Genomic DNA, 16,673 nt, shown 5'->3' on the forward strand with positions numbered 1-16,673 from the left:
ATAGCATGCTGGACCATACCTCTGTGGCTCACAGTATAGGAAGTGAAATCCTATAAACCCTTCCATCCTAGCCTGCCAGGCTGCCTGGTTGAGATGGGCCATAGTTTTAGGACCCAGTGGTGACTTCCCAGATTATATCCCTCTTCTAGGGGCCTTATAAGAAAGATGGGGACAAACTTGTTAGTAGCACCTAACAAGGTGGACAGGGGGTAATGATTCCCAAGTAAAAGAAGGCAGATTCAGACTAGATATAAGAAAGACAATTTTTTATGGTGAGGGTGGTAAAACACTAGCAAAAACCCAGGGAGGTGGTAGATGCCCCATCCCTGGAAACACTGAAGGTCAGGTTGGATGGGGCTCTGGACTACCTGGTCTAGTTGAAGATGTCCTTGCTCTTTACAGGCAGAGGTTGGACCAGATGACCTTTAAAGGTCCCCTCCAACCCAAATTGTTATGTGATTCTATCACACTGAACTTCCTTGTGGGCCCCAAGGAGCCAGGAGGTGCAACAGGCAAGATGTGCATCAGAGAAGAGCAACCAAAGCAATGAAAGAGTCAAGGAAACCAATCTAAAAGGAAGCAGAATAACTTGAATCATTGCTAATAGCGACCTGACAGACATCTGCTCACAGCCAGGAGTATAAACAAGTGCAGAGGAGAACTCTGTTAGTGACCTTGCTAAGAAGAAATAAGAGTAGCTGGGAAGTGTGGGAGCTGAACTGCATGCACCAGGAGTAACAGCCTGCACAACGCTGGCAACAAACAGAAACAGCTATCTGAATGCTTGCTATAGCAACAAACACCCCAAGCAGAGAGAGGCTGCTAGGAAACCTTACAGCCTCTTCCAAAGAGGCCAAATGAAGCCCTGAAGGAGGAGAAATTCTTGCCCTTGGGTAGGGTTGGGGGAGAGAGAAGGTTGCATTGCTCACCAGTGGCGGGCTTTGGCACTACAGTACTTGAGGTCTTTATCTGGCTCCACCAGCTGCCCATTCCTCCAGCACTGGCCACACACAAATTTCATCTGGAGGTCAAAGGTGCTTGACGTGGGAGCCCTTGGAGAAGCCTGGGGAAGAGAACCACAACCTCAGGCAAACAGCCAAAGTGCACCCCCACAAACTTCCAGGGAGACGCCGGCAGCTCCCCACATGTCCGTGTGCCAGCGACAAGCCAGATTATATCAGGGACAGCCCAGCTCTCCTTTGCCAGCCTTAGTGAGTGGCCTGTGGAGATACCAGGCAGAAGCAAAAACACCATTTGCTTCAGCACGATTTCCTGGGCTCCGGCATCTGGCCAGAAGCACAGCCAACCTGGCAGCTTCAGGCACTGGCCAGGCCTGGCCGTGAACCCTGCAGCGTTATCTCTGCGTACAGGCGTGCCGAGAGACCTGCCCCAGCGCTTAATCCCCACTTCCCCACAGGGAGGGCAATCCATGTCCCCCTGGAGAGAGCCCCCTCGGCATGCAGCCAGGCTGTGCCAAAGCACAGGACACTCCACTCCTGCTTTTGGAGCAGGAGCTTGTGTCACATCCAGCGTTTGACACGCTGAAGTCAGAGCTGGGTCATCTTGTTGATACTTTTCCAAGCCATTTCTGGGCAGGTTTCCATGTCTCACAGTTCCTTCACACCAGGTTTCACAGGCAGTTAATCATGATCTCTGGACTGAGGTTCAACCATCAACGCAAGTATTTCACATCCTCTCAGCCACTTTGCTTGTTTGGCCTTGCACCTGCCCCATGGGAAAGCTGGTTTGGGATTACAACCAGCGGATCGGGGAGGAAAAAGCAGCAGCCGATCCCACAGCACCGCTGCCACGTGGTTCCTGAGCAAACCTCTGGAAAGCTGTTTGCATTTTGTACAACTACTGGAAGACAGGAGGCTGGTGTCTCCATTCCCAGATCAAAGAGCAAACCTGACTGGATGGGGGCAGCCCTGGGCACAGGAGTATGTGAGGGTGCAAACGAACACCCTGGTCATCGAGCCAACCGTGAAGCACGAAGGTCATGTACCACTGAAACAGCCCTCTGACCACTAACCACATCCTGGCTGCCATGCCTGGACTTCTAACCCTGAGCATCAAACAATGAGCAACAAGCAAACCACATCCCCAAGGAGCAGGCTTCTGCCCACAAACGATTAGCAGCAAGGTGGACCCTGCAAGGTGCATCCCTTGGCAAAGGGAAAGCAGCAAGCACAGGCAGAATCAAAGCATCTCCCAGGAAACGCCACATAAGCTACTGACTACCACTCTGCATCCTCTGGAGCTGGTCTTTCAGAGAAGCAGAGCTCCATCGCTGTGAAAAGCTGACCTTTGCCTTTGCTGACTACCAGAGGCCATCACTGCTCTGGATGTCACAGCAAAAGGACCTTTCCAGAGAACCATCACCTCTCTTGAAAACCAGCAGTGATTCTGGCCTGCTTGGCAGCCAGGTGGCCTCTCTGGGGGATCCCACACACGACTCAGCTTTCACCAGTGCTGGTGACCACCAAGAACAAGACCACCAAAGAAGCAGCTTGCTGCAGGGTATCACAGAAGGCAGGAAGGTGCCTCCCTCTCAGATGAGCAGCCTTTGAAGAGCAGCTTTAATCTCCACTTGGTCTCCAAAGGAAATCACACTGTCCCACCAAACCTGCAGCACCCCTGGCATATTCCCTTTTATCAGCCGTAACTCCTGCTGGCAGTGGATCTCCCAGCACAGCCGGGAAGCTCGGCTCAAATCTACTGGCCCAGCAACAAGAAAAGCTGAGTGGTCACCAAAGGCACAACCGATCAGAAAGAGAAAACAGCTCTCAGGTAATTCTGGAGATCTGGGCTGTTTTCTCCACAAATTCTTAGCCAAAAGGAGCCCTGGGCGTCTCTTCATCAGTCATGCGAACTGCTGGTCAGTCCCCTGGGCACGGGCCTGGCAGGTATGCTCCCAGGGATGAGGAATGAAAGCTGCTGCTGTTGCTGGTACATGATTGTTTGTAAGGCAAGGCGCATACCTGGCAGGCTGCTGATAACCAACAGCCTGGAAATTGCCATCACATGAGGCTGGAGCACAGGAAGCCAGGCAAAAGCGCCCTGGGCTGTGGCACCACCCCTTGCTATGAAGCCAGACAATACAGTGTTAGCTGTGCACCATGGCAACCAAATAAATAAAGTCTTTGGCATGACAGCTCTACACTTCAGGCTTTGCAGAAAGTCCCGGCATGGCTACTCCTGTCTCCCAACTTCAGGAAGCCCTCTCAGCAGGACTGCAATGCTCTGGAGAAGCTACGTGTGGCAGGAGACTGTATGAGGAGCCTAGGTTACTCGGCCACCTAACAAATGAGCTGTACTTGGGTGTAAGTACCCCTTACCAGAGGCTTTCCTTTCCTCTCCATGTTTAACTTGCTAATTCTGAGGTCAGTTTTTACAGGGATTCTGCAGCTGGTTAGCGGAGTAAAAACAGAAGAGCCTCAAAACCCAGAAAAAACAAGGGCTGAAACCCCTCAATTCCCAGGGATGTGACAAGAGAGCACCCAGCTACCTACAACAGCCTCTCCTGCTGACCGCTTCTTCAGCCTGCAGCCTCTGGATTTACAATCAGCAGCCTCTACGGGGCCAAATTTGTGGGGTCAAGTGCAAGATCCCTGGCAGGTGCTTAGCAAGCAGTTTATCTTCTTCTTCCATGTCTTGCTAAGCCTCCTGACCTGCACTGTCAGAGCCCCTGGGTCCCTGTAGGCTGCCTGTCTCTTTTCTCCACAACTCGATAGCTCCAGCCACCGAGCCCAGCTGGCAGCTGCAAGAAAATCACAGCAAAATCCCTGGGACCCACTTTGCTTCCGCTGACCAGAGGGCGCCAGGATGAGCGTGGATCACACGGGAGGGTGGGAAGGAGGGGGCTGCTTTTACAGCACTCCTGGGAAGTTGTCTTTGCCAGGCAGCCAGCTTCGAAAGCTGGTAGAGCACTGAGAAAACTCTGGGTCACGTTAGTCTGCTTGGACAGGAGAAAATAATGGCAAAAGTAAACACCTCTCAGCAGATCCGTTAGTCCTGCCTCTGGGGTCTTCGGCAGCGAGCCAGTGTCTCATCCCAGGGCGCAGCCCTCTGGCTGAGGATGTGCTGATGCCACAGCCACAGCTTCCTACTGCAGACACATGCACCTGACTGTCCTTACAGACAACTGATGGTGCTGCTGGTAGGTTCTTTCCGACTGTACCAGCGCAGCTGTTGCTTCACCTCACCACAAAGCAATGCCCTGGCAAGGTGGAAGGTGCACTTTGGCTCTGCCAGGCATTTGTGGGGTGCAACCAGACACTGATGCTGGCTACCAGCTGTAACACTGCCCACAGGACCCAGAAACTGGAGGTGTCTGCTCATGCCCTGACAGTTGATGTAGCAGCGCTGGCATTTCTCTTCCTTATCCCCTGCTCCTGCAGAAAGGAAACCCTCACTCAGCATCCAGATCTCATGTGCTTCAGACGAGATGCTCTGACCATGCCTGCTCAGCAACTCGTTTGTCCAATGGCAGCCCCTCCAGACAAAGGTAAAGCTGAAGCTGCAAGGCTCACAGGCAAACAGCTGTCCATCTATCTTTCTTTTTTATTCCCAGATAACACACCGAGAATGGCAAGACAGAGCTTTCTGGAAAACGCAGGCAGATCCACAGCAGGCAGGACAGAGCAAGGCACCAGGCTTCACTCTCCATGGGGCAGGCACTGCTGATACAAATCCAACTGCTGTCACAACTTGCTGCAAATTCACGCTTAGTTTCCTCCGCTGTGGAGACGCGGGCAGCTGCCTCTGTCCCCACATAAGGCAGAGAGTCAGCTCTGTCTGCAGGGACCACTCAGGTCATCCAGGCTCACAGATCATGTAATACAGGCTGGAGAAACTTGTCCTCCCAGCAGCTTCCTGAGAGGCTGGAATATATTCCTTAAGTTAGGTGGTTTTGGGAGCTAGAGACCTTGGTTACTCCAACTGCTGTTTCCTACTCCTCTCCCCTAACCATTTCAGACCACAACAGCAAATCAGGCCACACAGGCACGTTGCTGAGGTTCTTCTCAAAAATGACTCCATTCATGCAGCATGACCAGCACATATGGGGACGCAGAACTCGCTGTAGCATCGGTGCAGTCACCTGCATCTTTCTGTTGGGCAAACTCATACCCATCAAACCTGCTCCTCCTGGACATCAGTGCCCTGCAGCTCTCAGAACACTCCTACCAGCCCACAACCTAGCCAAAAAGAGCTGCTATGCACCATCTGGGCAACTCAGATCCTGGTCCTATAAGACACCTCCCCTGCAGGCTGCTCACAGGCTGTACTCAGTGTTGGTGTCTGCAGAGGGACTCCTGGGCAAGAGGTCCCAGACAGAGGTGAATCCCCCTTGCCCTGACAGTAAGGCACAGGCCAAGGGCTGGTGAGCCCACGGCCCCCACAGGGGAAAAGCAAGCTCTCAAGGGGGAACAAGAGGGATTCACAACACTTTCCCACCGTTTTCCAGGAGAGAGGATTGCTCCTACACCTGGGAGCTTGCTGGGAGGCATGAAGTTTCACATCTCATCGGATGTTATCTTCTGAATGTAATTAAAGAACAAAAAGCTCCCTGTTTTAATGGCAAAACTCCTTTAGCTCGCCCTCAGGGCTGGGCAGGGAATCATCCTCACTGGGTGGGCTCTGCTCCTACACTACAGAATACCCAAGGGGGAAAAAAAAGCATATGGCAGAGCCACCCATAGCCAACAGGCTGGAAGAAAGAAAACTAAGAGGCACCCTTTCCTTATAACACACCTCTCCAGGGGAAGCTCTTGGTGGTTCTGGAGGGTGCAGCCAGAGGCACATTCTCCCACACCCAGAGACTGACAGCACAAAGAGCGGAGGCAAAGCTCACAGCCAGGGCAAAGCACCACTCCCTGGCCTCAACAGCACCTGAGCTGCAAGCTCCACCTACTCCTGTGTTTCCAGCAGTCCTGTGGGTCATGAGTCATTCCTCATGGAGTCCTTCAAGATGCCGTATCAACCCTTGGCCGCTAAAGGGCAGCAGGACCCCTGTGTCCCCCACTGTGGCCATGGTCCCCCATTCCAGCAGCAGTGTTGCATGCAGCACCATTTCTTGCACATCACCCTCCTGGCACTGGACACAGCACTGAACAGAGCAGATACACCCTGCAAGACAAGGCCCCCAGCTCACAGCTGGCACTGTGAACAGGAGAGCTCACGGCTGTCTTCCTCCTCATCAGCCAGCCTGGTCCACCTAGGACTAGTCACGCACAGAGGGAGAAAGTGCTGGAACATTCAGCAGCAACAAGCAGGCTGCAAGCCCTAGATGCACCTTACTTACCATGCTGTTGGTTGGTTTGCTGGCATGTGCCTCCATCTGCTGCCAGTACTTCTTAGATTCCTGCACAATATCTTCGTGGGTCATTCCTGGGAATAAAAGGAGACAGGACTGAGCTATGCTGCTTCCACCAACAAAGGAGAGGGAGGGAGCAAGGGGTCACAGGGCTTCCTACACTGAGGCTTAGAGCTCCCAATAGTCCCACTGATAAGGTCAGGACCCAGGCTGTGAGAGGACCTGACATCACCACAGGATGAGTTCAAGCACAGGCTAGGGAAGACTCTCCTCTCCAGCACTCCCACTCAAGCCAGAGGAGAGGGGAAGAGCTTGGTCCCCTGGGCTCATCCAGGCCTGGAACTCTACTCAGGCTGTGCACAAAGGACCCAGATGCTGCCTCCAAGATGCTGATTCTTGACTAGGGATGAAAACTGTATTGACAGATCCCACCCAACATCCTGAACACAATGCTTTGGTACTGTCTACTGTATGCTGGAGTTTTTGCCACTAACTTGGAAGTTCACAGATATCCCACTGAGACATCCAGCATCTCCAAGACTCAAAAAGTCTCACCTAATCCCTGCTGGGATTAATTAGCCTGGTACATACTTCAAGTTGTGTGGAGCACCCATCAATAAACGGGCAAAGAGGAAAGCTGAAATTCAACAAACAGCAAGTGCAAGCATGGGAGCAAAGACAGACCAGCCAAGGAACAGCTGCTAGTCTGTAACCAGCAGGGAAAGATCTGCAAGGTTTCAGGAATCAGAAGTGCAACATCAGATGACAAAAAAAAGCTGGAGAAGTGGGCCCATGTGTACCTCATGAGGTTCAACAAGGACAAGTGCAAGGTCCTGCAGGTGGGTTGGGGCAATCCCCATCATCAATACAGGCTGGGAGATGAAGTGATAGAGAGCAGCCCTGCAGAGAAAGACTTGGGGGTGGCAGCGGATGAGAAGCTTGACATGAGCTGACAATGGGTGCTCATGGCATAGAAGGCCAATCACATCCTGGGCTGCATCAAAAGGAGTGTGGCCAGCAGGTCAAGGGAGGTGATTCTGCCCCTCTACTCTGCTCTTAGGAGACCCCACCTGGGGTACTGTGTCTAGTTGTGGAGTTCCTAACAAAGAGGACATGAACCTGTTGGAAGGGGTCCAGAGGAGGCCATGAATACGAGCAGGGGGCTGGAGCACCTCTCCTATGAGGACAGGCTGAGGCTCTGGGGAGACCTTATAGCAGCCTTCCAGTACCTGAAGGGAAGGGGACCTACAAAGAAGCTGAGGAGGGACTTTTGAGAAGGGCATATAGTGATAGGACATGGGGAAATGGTTTTAAATTGGAAGAGGGTAGATTTAGATTGGATATTTGGAGGAAATTCTTTACTACAAGGGTAGTGAGACACTGGAACAGGTTGCTCAGAGAAGTGGTGGCTGCCCCCTCCCTGGGGGTGCTCAGGGCCAGGTTGGATGGGCTTTGGGCAACCTGAGCGAGTTAAAAGTGTCCCTGCCCATGTCAGGTGGTTGGAACTTGCTGATATGTGAGATCCCTTCCAACCCAAACCGTTCTATGATTCTATGAAAAAGGGCTGGTCAGACCTTATCTAAGGAATTAGCTCCTGACCACCCAAATGCTGAGGGAACAGCTCCTACCAGCACCAACCAGCTAGAGAGGTACTACAGTTCTCAGAGCACTAAACAGCAAGAGAGAAGTATGTTAAGAGTATCACAGAATGTCAGGGGTCAGAAGGGACCTTGAAAGATCACCTAGTCCAACCCCCCTGCCAGAGCAGGATTCACTCAAGACTAAATCACACAGCAATGTCTCCAGGTGGGTTTTGAATGTCTCCAGAGAAGGCAGCTCCACAGCCTCTCTGGGCAGCTCTGTCAAAGCACTGAGAGTAGGAATTATGTAATCAACACGAGGACTTTGTTACAAAAAAGAACCCACAAACCCCACGGTATTTATATGCTACAGAGACCCCAGATAGGTGCTGAAACCAGCTGAAGCAAGTATCCCACAGTGGCCAGCTGACCCCCAGTGGGGTGCTGAGGGTGGCACAGACAGGTTGCAAAGCTGCTGGCTCTGCTTTTGCCTACAGCTTGTATTGTTGAAGTGTGGTGTCCCCAGGCACGCCACACAGACACCATCCTTGATCTGGGAGCCAGTACATTCCAGAACTTAGGGTCCAGCAAACACAGGTGTTCATCTCAGCTGAGTCTGTGCGTATCTGGGGTAAATCACAGCATTCCTGACCACAGCTTCCCCATCTGTGATTTCAGCTGTCCAGGCCTCTGCTGGGCAGCAATACCAGTGTTTATACAGGGCTTGGACAACATTAAAAGCATTCAGGAAACTTCACCATTCTCAAGAACATTTGCTCAGGCCTCCAAAACGGCAGCTGCTGCCTGGCCAGTACTATTCCTGCCACTGAAAACCGGGAATGAACTCCCCAACAAGCTAATTAACAATTGCTGTGGTTACACCCCCAGATCAGAGCTGTCTGTGGATTTTCTCCTTCTTAACCAGTAATTCCAAAAGAAGCTGTGTAGAGTTAGAAAAACTGCAAGTCCCTTTTCTGTGTCCAAGTATTCCAGGGCTGGACACACCACCGGTCCATACTTCAGGGATGAAAACCTACAAAGCTGAGAAAGTCACAGCAAAGAGTTAACATGCTGAACTGGATCTAGCAGAGAAGGGGCTGAAGCAATCTTAATTTTCCACTGTAATCCTGGGGGTGCAGAACCAACAAAAGAAGCAGATACAGCTCTTATCAGAAGCCTGAACTTCAAATTAAGTTCTTCCCAAATGACTGCCTTCTCCCAGCCCCAGAAATCTGAAGTAGTTAAACAATACAGGCTAGAAATTTGGTGGTTGGGAAAAAAAAAACCCAAACCCCAAATATAAAAGGATGTTTTCCAATACCCCAGTTCTACAAAGCATGAACCATCCCAAAGAGATGATCTGGTAACCAAAAGGCCCATGTGTTGATTACTTATAACATTTCAGCACCTTTTGCAACATCATTGGTAAAGACAAAGACTCTGTGACTTCCACTGATGGAAGAAGATAGCAAGACATGTCTGTGAAACGCCACAGTGCATAAGAACCAGTCCTGCCTGTCCACATCTTCAGACCTTGGGAGACCTTCCCTCCACTACTACAATCCTTTATCCCCAGGAACAAAGCCACAAACCCCATAAAAGCTCAAATGGCTGCGAAATGCAACAGCCCACTGGCTTCAAATGCAAGGTGCTGTGAATGAAGCCCCCTTCCTATTCTTGCTGAGCAAACTCTGCCCAAATCAACATCTCTGCTTCAAAGCTAAAGGGCTCCCAAAGAATAGCAACAACCACCTTTCATCTGGGTGTCCTTAATGAGGGCTGCACTTAAGCAGGGTAATAAACTACCACTCCAGGAAGACAAACCCGCAAGGAAAGCAGGCTCATACATACAGCACTGCAGTAAAAAAAAAAAAACAAACTGGCCAAAACAAACCCAAAACCAACAAAACCAGAAAGATGATGGCTCTCCCATTGTTGGGAAAGTTGGGCATAGGCACAAGACTTACTGACCACCTCTGCAGCTAAACCTATGGCTTGTTTCATCTCCTCAGCTTCCCCTTTGGAAATGACTTCAAGTAAAGAAGGCAAAAAGCAAAAACCAATCTAAGCATTTTTTCTGCAGGCTGAAGAGGAAGGAATAGGGAGGGAAGGAAGGAGCAAAAGAACTTTTCCTAAAAAAACCCCAAACCAATCAAGACACTATCAAAAAGGCCCTCTTCCCCCAACCATAGGGTGGGGAAAAGGGCAAGGTCCTTAAATATTGGGAGTGCCCAGCATACTATAGGCAGTAGCACAAGCATCTAGGGCAGCAATGGTGGCCTATGGCCCACAGACAATGTGCTTTCAGAAACTCTGCTGGTGCCATTATCATTTGTGAGGCCAAACAGGAAGAATAAGAGATGGCATTTGCCATGGTGTGCTACTTGTTCATCGCTGTCCCTCACGAGCCACACCAGGGACAAGCACTGCACTGAACTGCACTGGAACAGTAAGTTAAAGAAGCTGCCCCCAATTACATCAAAGAATGGTGAGAACCACCCATAACGTCTTTCCTCTCTGAGGTACCCCCGTTACCGGGCTGGGTCCTGCACTGAACAAAACCCTGCAGTAAAAAAGATGCAGGTAGCATTGTGGGTGGAGCAGTATGTACTTGAGTAACAGAGGAGCAGCAAGAGAAACCCTCCAGCATGCCAGAGAGAGAGGGGACTGGAAGTGCCAGATATGGCAGTGTCATTATATGACTGACACCAAACATTGTTTCTGCAACAGCTTCTACTGAGGAACATAACCAAAGCCCTTCTGGGAAGGACACATAAATCAGGTATCTTGGAGTTTCCCATGGTTGGTAAGTTTCTTCACTATGAGGGGATCAAACCACCATCCTCTTCCCCTCTCACGCTGGAGGAAAGTCGGGCGCACACATCACCTGCCCTGCCCCGAGCCACGCTCACCTGAATACTGCTGCAGGAGCCAGACCTTGAGCTCGATGAAGCTGTGAGCGAAGTGGCAGCTGTCCTCGCGCAGGCACCCGTACCGCACCTCGTGGCGGCACACGTCGAACTGGAAGTGCTCCTGGAACTGGCGGATCTTGGAGTACTTCAGGGAGGTGGAACGCACAATGTGGACCAGACACCTGCAGCCAATCCAGAGACATACAAAGCACCAGGGGATCAAATCTTCAGCCCTTCCTCCTTACACATGGCTTCCAGACATTCGACCGAGCAGAGAAAGGACACAGAAAGCCAACTCTGGGAGAGGCAGCCTGCCACTGGGAAAACCAAGCCCCTGCCCTCCCACCCTACCAACCCCAGGTAGGTATCTGCAGTCTCCTCAGCCCACAGGTGATGCTCTGTTTAACTTCAGAGATCAGACACACTTCAAAATATGCAGCGAGTCCCTAAGCCTTCGGCTGTCAAGGACCAGAAGGGGTTGTGTTACTGTCTACTTGACATGCTTCTTACACTTGTTCTCCTAAACATTCACCACCAGCCAGTCAGAGGCAGGCTCCTGAGCTACAGAATCTTTGGTCTGACCTTTATGTAAAGGCCAAATCGAAAGGCAAATTAAGTCAATGGAAAACTTAGGCTGACTCCAAAGGGCTGTGCTGGTGCCCGAAATCCCTCAGTACCAGGAGCAAACACGCAGGGTGAAGCACACTGGGCTATTTATTGCCCTTTAGCTGCCCTACAATTGGAACCCATGGGGAGGAAAGAAAGAAAAAGACATGGGGCCTGGAGTTAAACCGGCTGGACTTGTGAGAGAGGCCTCCCATCGGCATGAAAAATGTTCACTCACTTGTTGTCATGGAAACTGTGTTTGGCAGAAAGGTTGGAGCAGACAGATGGCGTGTCCTTGGTCCCTTTGCTGATAATCCGGGGTTTGCTGTCAAAGCAAATCTGAGAAGAGAAGAATTAGCATGCTGGGAAAATCTTAGAGAGAAGTGAACCAAAGCCACTTCACTTGGAAAGGGAGGAAGAGCCAGTGCCAGCCTATTCTAATGTTCAAAGTTGGAAGATGACTGGTGAACACTTCGTGGTAGGGCTTTAAATAAAGCAAGCCGATTGTTGGAGAAGCTTCCGGACAATATTTTTTGGCTTAGTCTCAACAGTATTTTCCATTGTGGTTGGAAAAATTTTGGTCAGAGCCACATATTCTTTCCCAGTTAGCCAAGAGGGTGAGAACAAGGGGGAAAGGATGGGGAGAAATAAAACAATATCCAGCTCAGAGCAGCAAACATGCTACTGCCAGCACGGGGAACTCTGCTGCAGAACATCAAGAGGGTACAGGACAATCCTTAACTGAGCGACTCGGAGTCTCAGCACAGGCACCCAGCAGGATTTCACTGCATGATGGGGGTCTGATTTCTAAGCAGCTGGGCTAAGTTACAATTCAAAGCAACAGCTCAAGAAGGAGGAAGAGACTGGTGGTCCTATGAGGCTGTGTGCACCTGGTTCAGCTGCAGGGCTAAGGAGGAAAAATACATCTCCTTTCTCCTACACAGCTGCATCCACAGCTCACCGCTGTGCTGGGACCAGGGAGCTGTCTGGGACACATAACGAGGAGATGATGAAGGCTGCCTCCTCCCTCCCACCAGCTCTGTACCTCACAGAGGAAGGTGAAGATGCCCTGATGTTCCTTGAGGAGCTTGGCAATGGTGAGGCTGCTTTGCTTGATCCCACCTAGCGGGTCAAAGAGGAGGTCACGGTTGAGGGTCCCCTTCCTCTCCTCGGTCCACACGTCGATCTCTTCCTGGTGGTACGCGAAGGTGCAGTTATCCCCGTACTTACAGTCCTGCTTGTTAAGCATATCTACAAAGCAACAAACAGCACACACCACCACACAGGGAGGGCGGCCCAGTCAGAAACTAAACTCTCTCTTGTCTCCTCCCACTGCCCACACCTCACAAGGAGCTGAAAGCAAGAAAACACAGAGTTAAAGAGAAAAGAACAGACACCTCCCCCCAAGTTTGCCTACCCCAAGACATTCAGGAAAGTTAAAGTAAACTACTGAACGGTGACAATGTGAAGTAACGTCATGTCCTGTAGAAACCATCTCAAAATGGAGACCTGCTTGGATTCAGTGCTTGGGCAGGGACAGACCAAGATTTAACCTGCCCCTTTTAATGCCAATCCAGGTTAAGTTCTCCTAGCAGCTCAGCACTAAGGTGCCCAGTTATCTGGGCTCTCACAGTCTTCCCATATCATTAGGTACTTTTTAATGACACTGCCTGAGGGACCAGTCCAGTGACATGATGAGCAAAGGAGCAGCAGAGGGAGCTTTTCGCTAGGCAGCGGCACAGCCCTGCTGGGGAGGTGCTGAGAGGAGCAGGACTAATGCAGGCACACACACAGGAGGGCAGGTTCTCAGCAAAGCCCGTGTTAACAGGGCAGTTCTGAGCCCTCAGCTGTGCACAGCACCCCACCATGCCTTTGCAACTCCTTTCCTGCTCGTCCCACTTCAAAAGCTGCCTCATCTCCATGGTGTGGGAGGTCACTGCCTTTCATTAAGTCATAACGGGCCTCCTGGTCCGTGGGCTACTGATGGGACAGGAAGACTCCAAAGACAGGAGGTGATGCCAACTGGAAGTCTACCCCCAGCCTCCCTGGCACACACTGAACAGCCCCTCCCCAGCCACCATCAGCCTGATCTCCTCCAGATCACCTTTGCACAGGTAATAGGATCCTACAAAGTTGGTTTTGGTTGGGCGAGGACGGATCCTCTTCCAGGTCTTGTCTTCCGCGTTCTTCAGCCTGCCCAGCAGGATGTCCCGCTTGCACTTGTGCTCCAAGCCTTCCCGATAGGTGTAATCGCCAGCCTTGGGCCCTGCAGGAAAGAACCCTATCAGCCTGAGGAAAGGCAAACCCCAGCCCAGGCCAGTGCTCTGGGTGACAGTGCAATCGCATCACCTGTTTTGGGGTAGCAGATATGACAGGCTTGTTTGAAGACGTGAGTAGATGCCAGGGGGTTCTTCACCAGCAGAGCTGTGTTGGGCATTACTGGTTCTGGCTGGGACAGGAGGTGCTCGGTGGCCTTGGGCACAGCTGAGTGACTCACTCCACCAAGGCTGACCTGTGTGAAAACACATATTCCTCTCTCTTCAGCTCTGGAACCACATGGTTAAGGAACCCTTTTAACCCCTGCCTCATTCCAGTCTCTCAAAACCCCTTCTCATTTCCTGTCTCAACAAAACATTCAGATCTGAAATGACATTTCCAAAAGAGCTGCATGCAACTCTTTCAAAGATAACGAATAGAAAACTGAGGTCCCTTACCAAGGGCCCATCGTTGAAGTGAACATCCTGTAGTATCATAAACAGCTCCCTCACTCCTTCCCATTCCTTCCATCACAATCAACTCTGCATTGGAAGACACTCAAACCAACCCTATCCCAACCTGGGAATTAAAACAAACCCCTTAACAGTGACTCTTCAGGGAGCAGATTAATTTGAGGACAGAGACTTTGCTTCACATTGATGTTAACAGAGCTACCAGATGATAGGAACTTTAAGAGTAATTCTTGTTCTAAGCTTTCTAACCATAGATAACCCTTGCCCTTTTCTCCAAGACTGGAGACATGTGAGAGGGGAAGAACAGTGCATCTGGAGAAGCATCCTGACAAGGGCAGAGAGGAGGAATGAACCTCAGTAGTCTGAAGACAAAGCTGGCTTACTCTGCTCGACCCTTTGGTGTTACGTGACTGCCAGATATGGTGGGACACTGGCCTCCACGATCCCCTGCTGACCTTACAACCTAGGTCACACCACGTTTACCTTGGCAACATGCAGAACTGCAGATGAGAATGAAGATGGAACAAACATCTTCCTACTGCCTCCTGGGAGACCTTTCCCTGCCTTGCCACAACACAGGACGCCACACTCGCGGGGGCAGGTTAAGAAAAGGGGCCCAGATTACCTACATCACCCAAGTCATCACTACCTTGGCTCCAGAGCACCTTGGGACATCAGCATGGGGGAGCAGCTCACTCACCGCAGGGGATGGTTTTTGGCTGCCAGGCGGGTGTCGCAGTTCCTGAGGGCTGGTTTCTTCTGTGGAAAAGAGCCCCACAAAACAGAAACAATCATTTTACTTTCAGAGGCAGTTCTGGTCACAAAGAGACAAATCAGTTATCAAATCAGTTTTCTTTATTTCATAACCTTTTTCCCCCAATGCCCCTGACTTGGAAAATCTCCAGGAAAGGCCTTCCTGTCCCCCAAACCCTACTGAACCCAGCTCTATGCTGCTGAGTGCTGGCATTCCCAAGGTGGCAACTCCAAGGCAGCAACTCCAAGGCAGCCCAATGCTGAGGTAAATCCGAGTGTTGACTGACCAATCTCTGCTTTTCTCAAAATACTTTTGCTGCCAACAAACTGCAATGCTGGAGACAAGTTAGCCAAGAAAAAGCTGGCCTTCCCTCCTGGGACAGAAGGGGACTTACTCTTTGCCCACCATCTTCCACAGCTTTGCTCCTTGTGACGTGACAGTGCAGCACCCCATTCAACAGGGCACTCTGATCTGCTTTGGCCTCTACCATTCTGCCCAGCACAAGGTCCTATGTCATCTAAAACAGCCACCAGGATTTTGCTAATTTGGTACAAAACATCAGTCACTGTGCCAGGGGATGTGTCCTGAACACCAAGCCATGTTTAAATCTCCCTGCTCATCATCACCTCTGCATCCCTTTCTTCTCTTGAGATTCCACACCATGCACATACTGGTGTTCTGGGATTACACACCTGCAGCCTTTCTCACTACCCCTGAGCTAGACATGCTCAGTCGCCCTAAGACAACCCCTGTCCACTTCTATATTTATGCTCCCATTCTGCAGCACCAGCAGCCAGTGGTCTTCAGCACTGAAGGACGTCATTTTGGCACACATTCACAGGTAAAGCAGTGCAAAGCCCCATCAGTCCCACACCTACCAACGGCAAAGGAATCCAAGGCATCCAGTGACCCTCTGCTTGTCCCAAAGGAGTCCAGGGCATCGAGCCGCGCGTCTGTGTAGGGAAGCAGATCCAAGGAATCCAGCGAATCTAAGGTGGAGCCACCACTTCCTCCTGGTGGGGCCTCGAAGGCATCCAGGACAGAGGAGGAGGAGAGCTGCTTGGTGGGATCCATCACCAGGCCGAAGGAGGCAGGTGGCAGCGGGGTGGAGACAGGGATGCTGGCTGTCACAACGGGGGGCAGCAGCGGAGTGCCCCCAGGAAACACAGGGATCAGCTGGGGCATCTCTGTTGGCAGGTTGGTGGGAATGGTGCCCTGGACCAGAGACTTTGGGAAATCAGGAAGGGAGAGGATAAACAGCACATCAGAAACAAGGAGCAGAGAACAAGCAAACACAGAAAGCAACAGACTCTCACTCAAGCACATGCCATTTTAACTGAAGCAAAAGGACATCCAGCAGCTCCATCCACGTGCAGATCTCCCAGAGACCTCCCAGTCTATATACACTGCGCACAGTCTGGACCAAGGGCCCTGAGGAGGTGCTGGGCTACCTGAACTCATCAGTCTGGAAGGCAGAGCCCTGAGCTGGGTTGAGAAACAGCACAGCTGAGTGCACACAGCGCTGAGGCCAGGGTAACAACCATTACTCGTGGCACATCAGAGCTTTTTGGCTCAAGAGGCATCCTGTGTGAATACAGCTGTATTGCTTCCAGACCAAGTTGGCTCACGCAACTTCAGCAACACTGGCAACTAAAATACAATTTAAGTATAAATACAGACTGTTTCCACAGCTCCCAAACCTGTTCAAAGAGCTCAGGCTGAAGGTCAGCCTGCATGTAATACAAGGAGATTAGAGCATGTCCACTGTATAAAACA

At 51.1% G+C, this 16,673-nt stretch overlaps 1 protein-coding gene across 1 annotated transcript in view; it reads right to left on the bottom strand.

Moving 5' to 3' along the window:
• Positions 1 to 16,673, bottom strand: part of ZC3H7B (zinc finger CCCH-type containing 7B) — a 44,366-nt gene that overhangs the window by 6,568 nt on the left and 21,125 nt on the right. Inside the window, exons 10-18 of the mRNA XM_084268469.1 lie at positions 15,776 to 16,124; positions 14,793 to 14,902; positions 13,764 to 13,926; positions 13,519 to 13,680; positions 12,460 to 12,665; positions 11,653 to 11,753; positions 10,809 to 10,990; positions 6,305 to 6,390; positions 930 to 1,063 (exon numbers count right to left, since the gene is read on the bottom strand). Coding sequence (XP_084124595.1) covers positions 930 to 1,063; positions 6,305 to 6,390; positions 10,809 to 10,990; positions 11,653 to 11,753; positions 12,460 to 12,665; positions 13,519 to 13,680; positions 13,764 to 13,926; positions 14,793 to 14,902; positions 15,776 to 16,124 — 1,493 coding nt within the window. The remainder of the gene's footprint in view (positions 1 to 929; positions 1,064 to 6,304; positions 6,391 to 10,808; positions 10,991 to 11,652; positions 11,754 to 12,459; positions 12,666 to 13,518; positions 13,681 to 13,763; positions 13,927 to 14,792; positions 14,903 to 15,775; positions 16,125 to 16,673) is intronic.

Source organism: Gallinula chloropus (genome assembly GCF_964237585.1).
Source record: "Gallinula chloropus genome assembly, chromosome: 1".
Classification (NCBI taxonomy): domain Eukaryota; kingdom Metazoa; phylum Chordata; class Aves; order Gruiformes; family Rallidae; genus Gallinula; species Gallinula chloropus.